General features: G+C 44.6%; 2 protein-coding genes across 2 annotated transcripts in view; one reads left to right on the plus strand and one right to left on the minus strand.

The window, feature by feature from the left end:
* The window catches only part of LOC310688141 (cadherin-related family member 5-like), a gene marked incomplete at its 5' end in the record, with an annotated part of 153,446 nt that overhangs the window by 11,656 nt on the left and 128,672 nt on the right, over nt 1–13,118 (minus strand). The window lies entirely within an intron of this gene.
* LOC310687431 (C-type lectin-like) lies at nt 1,465–10,912 on the plus strand. The gene is made up of 6 exons (XM_083462481.1): nt 1,465–1,652; nt 1,884–1,950; nt 6,179–6,276; nt 7,164–7,304; nt 8,364–8,475; nt 10,673–10,912. Exons 2-6 carry the CDS (start codon nt 1,884–1,886, stop codon nt 10,741–10,743), a joined length of 489 nt encoding a protein of 162 aa, XP_083318607.1. The 5' UTR covers nt 1,465–1,652; the 3' UTR covers nt 10,744–10,912.

Genomic DNA, 13,118 nt, shown 5'->3' on the forward strand with positions numbered 1-13,118 from the left:
TGTTGGAGCTGGTTCTATACATTTTCAACCTCCACGGGCATTCTCTTTCCCTTGAGCAACCCTTTATCTGCTCTGCACAGAAGCTCTCCTCGCGGACTCATAGAATCATGGAGCTGTAGAGTTGAAAGGGACCCCCAGCGCTCATCCAGTCCAACCCCCTGCAGTGCAGGAATCGCAGCTAAAGAACCCCTGAGAGGTGGCCATCTGTTTCAAAGCCACCAGTGAAGGAGTCCAGCCAGTGCCGGATTTATGTATAAGCTAAACAAGCTATAGCTTATATATACTCTCTTAAGACCCCACTCTCTTGGGGGGCCCCCAAAAAATTTAAAGGAGGGGGAAAAACTGGATGTACATTTCCAAAATATAAGATAAAAAATGGGAGGCGGGCTCTTTCCTGGACTCCAACTCTCGGGCCCTGGACTCTTGGCCTGGTGCTCCTGAGAGCCCAGCGCCCGGGTGCCCTGCGCCCCTGGTGCCTATGCTTAAGACGGCCCTGGTATCAGGAAACGGAAAGTAGGTTGGTATGCATTGAGAAGTGGATTCAGCCGACTCTGCCTACTTATCAAGTATGGGAGTCCGCCCTCTCCCTCCTGGTAGCTCATGGATATGAATTAATGAGCAGCATCTGGTAGATTTATAGTCTTTTTATGACAGTATCATGCTGTGAACACAGATTGGCATCTCTCTGCAAGGATCAGAGTTGCTTGCACTGGATCAGAGTTGCTTGGAAGGGCATTCCACAGGGAGGGCGCCACCACCGAGAAGGCCTTCTGCCTGCTTCCCTGTAGCTTCGCTTCTTGCAGGGAGGGAACCGCCAGAAGGCCCTCGGAGCTGGACCTCAGTGTCCAGGCAGAACAATGGGAGTGGAGACGCTCCCTCAGGTCTACCGGGCCGAGGCCATTTAGGGCTTTCAAGGTCAGCACCAACACTTTGAATTGTGCCCGGAGCACAATGGAGCCAATGTAGGTCTTTCAAGACCAGTGTTAAGTGGTCTCGGCGGCCGCTCCCAGTCACCAGTCTAGCTGCCGCATTCTGGATTAATTGCAGTTTCTGAGTCACCTTCAAAGGTAGCCCCACGTAGAGGGCATTGCCGTAGACCAAGCAAGAGATAACCAGAGCATGCACCACTCTGGCGAGACAGTCTGCAGGCAGGGAGGGTCTCAACCTGTGTACCAGATGGAGCTGGCAGGCAGCTGCCCTGGACACAGAATTGAAATGTGTCTCCATGGACAGCTGTGAGTCCAAAATGACTCCCAGGCTGTGCAACTGGTCCTTTAGGGGCACAGTTACCCCATTCAGGATCAGTGATTGCTCCACAACAGCCCACCACCACCTGAGCTGAGTCTCTCCCCTCCCCTAGCTGCAGGGGACTGAAATAACTTGCTGTCTTGAAAACATAAAGCCATTGATGGATTCCAGCTGCCAAGTCCCATTTCTCTGTCCTTCCTGGTACCTAGATCACTGCTCAACCATGAGAGCATGAAAATGCACATTATCCGAGTTTGATGTAGCGTTGAAACACAGAGGTCACTTCCAGCATTTGCACCAGAGCAAAGAAACAGCACCCACTTTCGCCTCGAACCCCTGCAAGAAAGATTGAGTTCTCTAAGGAAGGGAAGTTGCCATCATTTCTAACAGACACGGGCAAATAAGTGAGTATCGTGGTTTCATTCTGCCCATGACTTAAGAGGCGCTCAGTTGCTGTCGGTGACACAGCAGTTGAAAAGGGGGCGATGGATGAACTCAGTTGGAGAAGGGAAAGCAAATGTTTCTGGATTTGACATTTGGGCACATATTGCAAGTTGTTTACGAGGGACCTTCAGCAAAATCACCTCGCCCCCCATGCTGTTCCTGCCCTTCCCTGTTTTCTCTCTTTCTCCCAGATGGGTCCAGCCTCCAGCCTCCATCTCTTCCTCCTGGGGCTCCTGATCACCAGCTCCATCTCGCAAGGTGAGTCCTCTTTGGGATCCAGCCCTGGCGACTGAACCTAAGCAGTCATAGAATCATAGGAGAGTTGGGAGGTCATTCCCAGGGGTCATCTAGTCCAACCCCCTGAAATGCAAGGGGGGAGAGAGTAGAAGCTTCAGGCTATAGGAGAAGACCAAGTCCCCAGCCTCAGGCTTCTAGCAAAGTTGTGCCTCAGCTCCAACCTTGATTGATTGATTGGTTGATTGATTGATTGATTGATTGATTGATTGATTGATTGATTGCATTTACAATCATACCTTGGTTGTTGAACGCCTTGGTACTCATCCGTTTTGGCTCCCGAATGCCAAAGTGAGCGTTCGGTTTGCGAATGTTCTTTGGAACCCAAAAGTCTGACATGGCTTCCGATTGAGCACAGGTTTTCGAACGTTTTCGGAAGTCAAATGGACTTCCAGAATGGATTCCGTTCGAGAACCAATGTACGACTGTATGCCCCATTTTCTATCTAAGGAGGTAGGCTAGGCTGGGGGGGAGAGAGACAGAGAGTGACTCTACCAGATCCTAATCCGACCTTCTGACCATTACAAAGGGACAGCCCAGCTCCCAGCTCTATCAGGGAGGAGACACGTGCCATCCTGTCCCTTGTTGTATAATGGAATTTGGGGGTGCTCCATTATTATTATCATCATCATCATCATCATCATCATCATCATCATCATCATTATTTATACCCTCCCCTCCCCAGCCAGAGCCGAGCTCAGGGAGGCTAACACCGGAAAATAACAATAAAAACATAATATATTTTTTAAAAAAATTATTTATAATTTTTTTTCAAATATAACAGTAAAGGAAAAACATTCCATCCAAAATTTACATCCAATTCTAATCTTTCTACTTTCAGACTTCCCTCAGTCTATCTGGAAATTTTCCATATCACAATTATTCACATTTCTTTCATCTATATTGTTTTTTTAAAAACCATATTAATCTTAACAATTATTATAAAACAATATTTCTTTCCATTATTATCATAGAGCTTCTTGAAAACCTACAAACGTTAATTGTTCTTCACATATATTTTTAATATACTCTGTAAATTTATTCCAGTCCTCGGTAAATCTTTGGTCTCGCCGGTTCCGAATTCTCCCCGTTAATTTATCTAATTCTGCGTACTCCATCAGCTTCATTCTCCATTCTTCTTTCGTCGAGATTTCTTCCTGTTTCCATTTTTGTGCCACCAGAATTCTTGCTGCTGTTACTACATATAAAAACAACTTCTCATCCTTCTTTTTTATATTATTTCTTAGTATTCCTAACAGAAAAGTTTCTGGTTTCTTAACAAAAGTATATTTCAACATTTTTTTCAAGTCATTGTAAATCATTTCCCATAAACCTTTCATTTTTTTTACATTCCCACCACATATGATAGAATGTTCCTTCTTTCTCCTCACATTTCCAACATTTATTACTAACTTTATACATCTTTCCAAGTTTGACTGGTGTTATATACCATCTATATAACATTTTCATAACATTTTCTTTTATTGTAGTACATGCAGTAAATTTCATTCCTTCTTTCCACAGTCTTATCCAATCATCAAATTGAATATTATAACTAAAATCTTTGGCCCAATGAATCATTGCAACTTTAACCTCTTCATCCTTAGTATGCCACTCAAGTAATAATTTATACATTTTAGATAAAAATTTAACATCATTATTCAAAATTTCTTTTTGAAATCTAGATTTTTCTTCTTGAAAACCTCTTTCCAGCATCTCTTTTTTAAACATCGCATTCAATTGGAAGTAATGTAACCAATCATACACATATTCTTTAACTTCTTCGTATGGTTTCAATTTCCATTTATTTCCTTCTTTGATAATTAAATTCTCATATGTAATCCAACTCCCCGTCATATTGATCTTCTTAACACTCATTACCTCCAATGGCGCCAGCCAAAATGGGGTTTTAAACTCTAATATATTTTTGTACCTATTCCACACTTCAATCAACGGACCTCGGAAAATGTGATTTTCAAAACCTTTATGCACTCTTTTTTTCTCATACCATAAATATGCGTGCCAACCAAATCTATTATCATAACCTTCTAAGTCCAAAAGTTCTGAATTTTCTAGCTTTATCCATTCTTTCACCCAGCAAAGACATGCGGCCTCAAAGTATAACTTTAAGTCTGGCAGGGCAAAGCCCTGCCAGATATATCCTGATAATACTCTTTGCCATTCTTTAAATATCATTACACCTTTAATTATTGGTACTGATTGAAATAAAAACAACATTTTTGGTAGCACGTTCATTTTTATCGTTGCAATTCTTCCCCAAAGTGGTAACTTCATTCTCCCCCACACTTCCAGGTCCTTCCTAATCTTATTCCATATCGGTACATAATTATTTTGAAAAAGATCAATACTCTTGGGAGTTAATATTATCCCAAGATATTTAACTTTCTTAACCACTTCCATCTCTGTTTGTTGCTGAATTCTTTCTAATATCTCTTGGTCCATATTTTTAACCATTATTTTCGTTTTGTTTTGAAACCGGCAACTTGTCCAAATTGCTCTATCTCTTCTAAGACTTCCTTAACACTTTTAAGAGGGTGTTCTATTGTTATAACCAAATCATCAGCGAAGGCTTTTACCTTGTATTCCTTACAACCAACTGTCACACCTTTTATCTGTTCATTACTTCTTAAAGCTCTCAACAAGACTTCCAGGACCGATATGAATAACAATGGTGATAAAGGACACCCTTGTCTTGTACCCTTAGTTATAGCAATATTTTCTGTCATTACATTATTAACAATTAATTTTGCTCTTTGTTCAGAGTATATTGCCTTTACACCATTCACAAACGATTGACCCATATCCATAAATTCCAGATTCTTTAACATAAATTCCCAAGAAATATTATCAAATGCCTTTTCTGCGTCAACAAATATCAACATCGCTTGCTTATCAGATATTCTATTATATTTATTATGTTTCTTATATTGTCTTTCATCTGCCTCCCTGGAAGAAATCCTGTTTGGTCCTTATGAATCAACTCCTTTAATATCTTTTTCATCCTATTTGCCAAAATATTAGCAAACATTTTATAATCATTATTCAATAGCAAAATTGGCCTGTAGTTTTTAACTTGAGTTAAATCTGAATCCTGTTTGGGAATTAGTGTTATGTATGCTTCTTTCCACGTTTCTGGTATTTGTCCTTCTTTCAAAATGTTATTCATAACTTCTACCAATGGTACAAGTACGATGTCCTTCATTTCTTTATAATATCTTGCACTAAAGCCATCCGGTCCCGGAGTCTTCCCACTTTTTAGTTCTTTTATGGCCATTTTGATTTCTTCTATTCCAATTGGTTCATTCAATTTAGTTTTGTTTATCTCTGAATTTTTTTGCACCCCTTTCTTCCTTAAATAGTCCTCCATCATCTTTATCTTGGATTTCTCTTTCCTTTTATATAGATCTCTATAAAAGTCCACAAATCCTTTCCTTATCCCTTTCGGATTCTCAATGTCTTGATCTTCTACTTCAATCTTTTTAATTATATTTTGTTCTTTCCTTTTTAAAATTTAATTTAATTTAATAAATAAAATTTTGAATAAAATTTTAAAAAATTAAAAAAAAATTTAAAAATTTTTTTTTTAAAAAAGTATTAAAAAAATAAAAATTACAATAAAAACATAATAGGGGAGGGGAAGAGGGGGAACAATTTAAAATACGGGTTATGCAGCCTCATTTTAATAGTAGCCCATAGATCAAAACCATAAAGGGAGGGAAACATAAGGGTCAGACTGAGTCCAAACCAAAGGCCAGGTGGAACAGCTCTGTCTTGCAGGCCCTGCAGAAAGATCTCAAGTCCCGCAGGGCCCTAGTCTCTTGTGATGGAGCGTTCAACCAAGTCGGGGCCAGTACTGAAAAGGCCTTGGCTCTAGTTGAGACCAATCTAACCACCTTGTGACTTGGGACCTCCAAAGTGTTGTCATTTGTGTAACTTAAGGTCTTCCGTGGGTCATACAAGGAGAGGCGGTCCCATAGGTACGAGGGTCCTAGGCCCTGCCCATGCATTCCCAGCCAGGGTTTCCATGTGCCCTCTTTTTCTAGGACACGTCCTCTTTTTCAGGGGTAACATTTGAGACAAGTTGCATTTCTTTGCTTTGAACGGCCATCATAGCGTCCTCTTTTCTACTCTTTGAAATGTGGCGACCCTAAATTCCCCGCCCCTCGAACAGGTGCACCAGAAAACTTGAGCTGCCCCGAAAACTGGTTGTACATTCAGAAAATCTGCTATGGAGTCTTCGACGCACGAGCCTCGTGGGAAGATGCAGAAGTAAGCAGCGTTCCTACGGTGCCTTGAGGGGAACTGATTCTTGCCAAAATGAATGCAAATATTATTTTACTTGTGCTGCCGAAGCCGTTGCAAAGAAACCATAAAACAGAATAAGCCGCATTGTGCAATTAAAATAATTATAATGGGGTAGGAGAGCTGAATGGGACGTGGGGCAATTTCATGGGTGCACCACTCCCAAGTTGTTAAGGGAATTATACACTAAATAGGTACAACTTGAACCTGGCCTGGGAGCAAACGGTCAACCAGTACTGAGTTCTAATCACGGTTGTTATATGATCACAGGATCTTCCTGCTTTTCACCTGCCCACCCCCAATGTGCAACGCTTGGAGGACTTTCAAGATATCCTTCAGATTTCCCTGCCCTCACCTTACCTTTTGAATGCACAGGGAATGGGCATAGTTCAGGCATGTCCAGCAGGTAGATCGTGATGTACCGGTAGATCACTGGAAGTCTGTGGTAGATCACTGGTAGATCACTGGCTCCCCTAAAAAGCTCAACAACTTTGACCTGAACCCCCCAAAATGGTCACTGCCAGTTTTTAACTCTGTGAGTAGATCGCAGTCTCTTGGGAGTTGGCCACTCCTATAGTTCAATGGAGGTGGGCTCCATGTAGAGGCCTTGATTGATTGATTGATTGATTGATTGATTGATTGATTGATTGATTTTCCCAGTAGCACGTCTTAACTTCAACCCAACTCTTGGGAGTTGGCCACCCCTATAGTTCAATGGATGTGGACTCCATGCAGGCCTTGATTGCTTGATTGCTTGATTGCTTGATTGCTTGATTGATGTATGGATGGATGGATGGATGGATTTTCCCAGTAGCACGTCTTAACTTCAACCCATTTCTCTTGCGCCCACACAGAACAACTGCCAGAAATATGGCCCCTATGCCCATCTCTCCTCCATCCTCACCGAGACGGAGGCGGCTCTGATCAGCCGCTACATCCTGGACAAACATCCCGGTTCTGAAGGAATCTGGATCGGACTCCATGACCCATTCCAGGTGAGTGTCTGAACCTCCCCCTGGCACCCCGACTGGGCGCAGAAGGTGTGGGACCGTGTATGTGGGAGCAGGGGGGTGATGAGGTCCAGCTCCGAGGGCCTTCTGGTGGTTCCCTCCCTGCGAGAAGTGAGGTTGCAGGGAACCAGGCAGAGGGCCTTCTCTGTGGTGGCGACCGCCCTGTGGAACGCCCTCCCATCAGATGTCAAGGAAATAAACCACTATCTGACTTTTAGAAGACATCTGAAGGCAGCTCTGTTTAGGGAAGTTTTTAATATTTGATCTTCTATCATGTTTTTAATGATTATTATTATTATTATTATTATTATTATTATTATTATGCTACCTCATGGCTTCACCATGTTTTTTTGTCCTGCAACAGTCTTTGAAATGCAACTTTAAAGGTAAAGGGACCCCTGACCATTAGGTCCAGTCGTGGCCAACTCTGGGGGTTGCGGTGCTCATCTCGCTTTATTGGCCGAGGGAGCCGGCGTACAGCTTCCGGGTCATGTGGCCAGCATGACTAAGCCGCTTCTGGCGAACCAGAGCAGCGCATGGAAACACCATTTACCTTCCTGCCATAGTGGTACCTATTTATCTACTTGCACTTTGACGTGCTTTCGAACTGCTAGGTTGGCAGGAGCAGGGACCGAGCAAGAGGAGCTCTCCCTGTCGCGGGGATTCGAACCGCTGACCTTCTGATCGGCAAGTCCTAGGCTCTGTGGTTTAACCCACAGCACCACCCGCATCCCTAAATGCAACTTTATTCAACCCATTTTTTACTGTGCACGCAGAGCCCTCCTTGAACTTTAAGTAGAGTTGGTTTTCACTCTGCTTTAACCGTTTTGTGGCCAGGCTGCCCTCTTGCATACATGGCGCTGTCCCGGCTAATAACGAGTTTTGCAGAAATTCCATGTCAGCTTCCGAAAACTGTATGACACCTTTCCAGGGCAACTGAAGTTTCCAGTTTTTCCAGGGCATGTGCAGAGTGCCGGCCGAACCAAGTACTCCAGCCTTACCTTCTCTGAGAAATAAGCTGTCCATTTTTTGCTCTCTTTGCAGAGTGGAAAGTGGAGATGGACAGATTCCTCCACAGTCTTTTTCTTACCTTGGATTGATTCCGCCCCACAACCTTCGTGGACCGCATTATGTGCCATGCTGACATATGACAAAGGTAAGAGGGCAATCGGGCTCAAGAGCCTTTGCAAATGAGGAATGCAAAAGGGTTTTGAATTGCAAAAGCTTTGGGGGAGAAAGGGGGAACCTGGATGGCTGGATTTTCCCAGTAGTGATGTATGGAAGTGAGAGCTGGACCATAAAGAAGGCTGATTGCCGAAGAATTGATGCTTTTGAATTCTGGTGCTGGAGGAGACTCTTGAGAGTCCCATGGACTGCAAGAAGATCAAACCTCTCCATTCTGAAGGAAATCTGCCCTGAGTGCTCACTGGAAGGACAGATCCTGAAGCTGAGGCTCCAAGACTTTGGCCACCTCATGAGAAGAGAAGACTCGCAGGAAAAGACCCTGATGTTGGGAAAGGTGGAGGGCACAAGGACAAGGGGACAACGGAGGACGAGATGGTGGGACAGTGTTCTCGAAGCTACCAGCATGAGTTTGACCAAACTGCGGGAGGCAGTGGAAGATAGGAGTGCCTGGTGTGCTCTGGTCCAGGGGGTCACAAAGAGTTGGACACGACTAAACAACTTAACAACAAGAAGGATGGCTGGAAAGGAAACTTCACTAGTCTGGGACTCAGAAACAAAAGCCCAGTTGCTGATTTCTCTGCATTGGGAAGCGAGAGACCAAGGAGAGATGATGTCATTTTCAAAAAAAAAATATCAATTTTTTTATTGTTTTTCCAAAAAAAATAAAACAAACATATTGACAAACAAACAAACATAAATCTCAACCGTATTTAAACCAAACTCTGTATCATTGTTAAGTGACTTCCTCGTATCCCCCTAGTTGAAGTTTAGTGTATAACATTTTAATGGTTTTCCACAACCTAAATTCTTAAAAAATTTACTTAAACACTAAACATCTTTCTTTCTTTCCAATTCAGCATGAAACATATTAATTCATCACATTACATATCTAAATCCTAAGCCTATCTGGTATTTGCAAGCTTTTCCAATTAATTTAACTTAACATATTTAACTAAATAGTCTTTAAATTTCTCATTCTGCCTAATGGTAGGACCGGCCCCAACAGGGATGCAGGTGGCACTGTGGGTTAAACCACAGAGCCTAGGACTTACTGATCAGAAGATCGGCGGTTCGAATCCCCGCGACGGAGTGAGCTCCCATTGCTTGGTCCCTGCTCCTGCCAACCTAGCAGTTCAAAAGCACATCAAAGTGCAAGTAGATAAATAGGTACCGCTCTGGCGGGAAGGTAAATGGCGTTTCCGTGCACTGCTCTGGTTCACCAGAAGCGGCTTAGTCATGCTGGCCACATGACCCGGAAGTTGTACGCCGGCTCCCTCGGCCAGTAAAGCGAGATGAGCGCCGCAACCCCAGAGTCATCCGCGACTGGACCTAATGGTCAGGGGTCCCTTTACCTTCTGAAGCGATCTGAGACCCCCGCCTTACTTTATAACTCCTTACTTTATATACATCAAGAATCACAAAACAGAGAAACCAGTAGGAGAACACTTCAATCTCCCAGGACATTCTATACAAGATCTCAAAGTAGCTGTTTTACTACAAAGGAGTTTCAGAAATAGACTGGAAAGAGAAGCTGCTGAATTGCAACTCATTACCAAACTTAAAACCATGGAGAGACCTGGTTTGAACAAAGACATTGGATTCTTATCTCATTATACATGACTAAGCCATTTCTCACCTTCTCACCCCTTGCCTTTTCCTGTAAGACCTATTGCAGTCGTTAAGAGTCGTCAACAGGCTCATCTCAGCTATCTGCCAATCTCCCATTCCCACCACCCTTCTGAGTAATACCCCTCCCCACCTTCTCACTATATAGAAGGATCTGGCAACTTCTGTTTCAGTGTATCTGAAGAAGTGTGCATGCACACGAAAGCTCATACCAAGAACTAACTTAGTTGGTCTTTAAGGTGCTACTGGAAGGAATTTTTTTATTTTTATATAGTTGGTCCCTTCAACAGCCTAATTAGCTGTCTAGAAAGTGGGATGCTTTCCTTTTAATTTCTCCTTGGCAATCTGATTGTAGTTTTGTGTTGTGCACAGGAACAACTTGACTTAGTTGGATGCACTGCCGGAGCAAACCTTGGGAAACGATTAGGGCAAACCATCTTATTCTGCCTAATGGTAGGACCGGCCCCAATTACTGAGGACAGGGGAAATCAATACCGTGCAGACAGACGCAACATGTTCCTTCCTCTGCCGTTGTCTTTCAGAGTTCACAAAATGGAAAGCTGCCCCCTGTTCGCTGAGTCTGAGGTATATGTGCAGCTTGCCCCTGGAATGATGGCAGCCGTTCGTCTGGGCGCTCAACGAATGAAGCCAAGAAACCAGCCGAGAGGGACCCCTGACCAACCAGCCCCTGGCAAGCCAGCCCCCTTCCCCTCTGCTCCCCACAGCCTTGCAGTGGTAAAGATGTTGCGGTTGTGCTACCTAACCTCTTTACTCTGTAACTTTTGAGAATCCTTGCTAAGTAAAAAGATAAAATAAAAATATTTTAGCTGACTTTAGTCCCAGAGATTTCTTACCGAGTCCTAAATTCTTTGATTCCAAATGAGCATCACCCCGTTCCAACGTGGTCTTTGCCACTTGTGGCTTAGGGCCCTCGTATTTACGGGACCGTCTCTCCTGGTCTGCCCCGCAGAGGACCTTAAGGTCCATGAATAATTATAGTTTAGAGGTCCCTAAGGAAGTCAGACTATCCTCCACCAGGGTCAGGGCCTTCTCAGTGATGGCTCCGACCTGGTGGAATGCGCTGTCCCATGAGACCAGGGCCCTGCAGGATTTAACATCCTGCCTGGCAGGATTTAACATTCTGCCTGGCTTTTCAAATTGGCCTGATCTTTTATTCCCCTTCCTTCCCTCCCCCTTTTATGAAGATTCGCCGCTCTGGGATCCCACAGCTAATTCTCCCCTGGTCTCCTTGCTGGCCCAAAGAGGACTAATTTAGCCAGCTAGCCCTGGTGATCATCCAATGTTTATTGGATTGATTTCCCCCTAAAATGATTTTTGAATTCAGAATTTATTGTTAGTCATGTTTTATACTGAATTTTATGCTGTTTTTTGTTGCATCAATTAAGAGTTTTAAATTTGTTGTTAGCCACCCTGAGTCCAGTTTTCTGAACCAGAAAGGGTGGGGTATAAATAAACATTTATTATTATTATTTGCTACAGTCTAGCTATCTTCTTCTTTGGCGATCCCTCGTAGCCGAGTAAGATTGTCTTCCACAAACACGGTTTTAACAGTGAGTCCATAAGTGACTGTGGAGGCAAATTCTGGATCCACACGTCCTTCCACAGTGGGGACATTGGTTTCCGGGCGGGAGTTGATCACGGTGAGGATTTGCCAAGCGTGCCTTCCTCTTAGCACGTTTCTCCCTTGTGTCCTGAGTTCGAGTGTCTTCAAAGCCCATGACACCTTTGGGAAAGTCTGTTCTCCAACTGGAGCGCTCGCAGGCCAGTGTTTCCCAGTTGCCGGAGTTCATACTACATTTTTAAAAAGATTTGCCTTGAGATATCTTTTGTTTAAAGAAGTTGTGTAAAGAGGATGCGGGTGGCGCTGTGGTGTAAACCACTGAGCCTAGGACTTGCAGATCAGAAGGTCAGCGGTTCGAATCCCCGCGAGAGGGTGAGCTCCCGTTGCTCTGTCCCTACTCCTGCCAACCTAGCAGTTCAAAAGCACCTCAAAGTGCAAGTAGATAAATAGGTACCGCTCCGGCGGGAAGGTAAACGGCATTTCCATGCGCTGCTCTGGTTCGCCAGAAGCGGCTTAGTCATGCTGGCCACATAACCCAGAAGCTGTACGCCGGCTCCCTCGGCCAGTAAAGCAAGATCAGTGCCGCAACCCCAGAGTTGTCCGCAACTGGACCTAATGGTCAGGGGTCCCTTTACCTTCTCAAGGGATCTGAGACCCCCACGGCTAAGGGGAGGGGGGTCTGTCTGGCTGTGCAGCCCAAAATTTCTAAGCACACCGTCCAGGCTTGTGCCCGGGGAGGGGGTCACTTTGGTGCTACGAACGTAGCAAAAGCAGTGCAGGAGGGAGCAATGGAGAGTTGCCCGTCTCTGCAGCCACAACTGGCGCTGTGATTCCCCAGTGGTTTGACTTCACCCCCAGAGGTGCGCTCCATTGTCTCTCGACAATGGTTAAGAGTAAGGTCAAGAAGCAATTCAAGGCTGTAAGTTATAGGAGTGCAGAGCTGGAAGAGACCCAGGGTGGGGGTCATCCTAAGCCCCGGGGGTGGGCAACTTAAGTTCTGGGGGCCAGATCCAGCCCAATCTCCTTCTAAATCTGGCCCACGGACAGTCCAGGAATCAGCGTGTTTTTACATGAGTAGAATGTGTCCTTTTATTTAAAATGCATCTCTGGGTTATTTTGGAGGCATAGGAATTTGTTCATTTCCCCCCAAAAAAATATAGTCCAGCCCAGTGGCGTAGCGTGGGGGGTGCAGGGGGGGCCGGCCGCACCGGGCGCAACATCTGGGGGTTAGGGGGCGCAAATCCACTGGTTAGGAGGCGCAAATCCACAGGTTAGGGGGCGCAAGTTACTTGCCTTGCCCCGGGTGCTGACAACCCACGCTACGCCACTGGTCCAGCCCACCACATGGTCTGAGGGACGGTGGACCGGCTCATGGCTGAAAATGGTTGCTGACCCCGATCTAGTCC

This window comes from Podarcis liolepis (genome assembly GCF_965112155.1).
Source record: "Podarcis liolepis genome assembly, chromosome: 10".
NCBI classification, from domain to species: domain Eukaryota; kingdom Metazoa; phylum Chordata; class Lepidosauria; order Squamata; family Lacertidae; genus Podarcis; species Podarcis liolepis.

Coding starts and splice junctions, on each gene's coding strand:
- LOC310687431 (XM_083462481.1), top strand. CDS start 1,884: ATGGGTCCAGCCTCCAGCCTCCATCTCTTCCTCCTGGGGCTCCTGATC. Junction 1,951..6,178: donor CACCAGCTCCATCTCGCAAG/GTGAGTCCTCTT, acceptor CCCCTCGAACAG/GTGCACCAGAAAACTTGAGC. Junction 7,305..8,363: donor GACTCCATGACCCATTCCAG/GTGAGTGTCTGA, acceptor CTCTCTTTGCAG/AGTGGAAAGTGGAGATGGAC.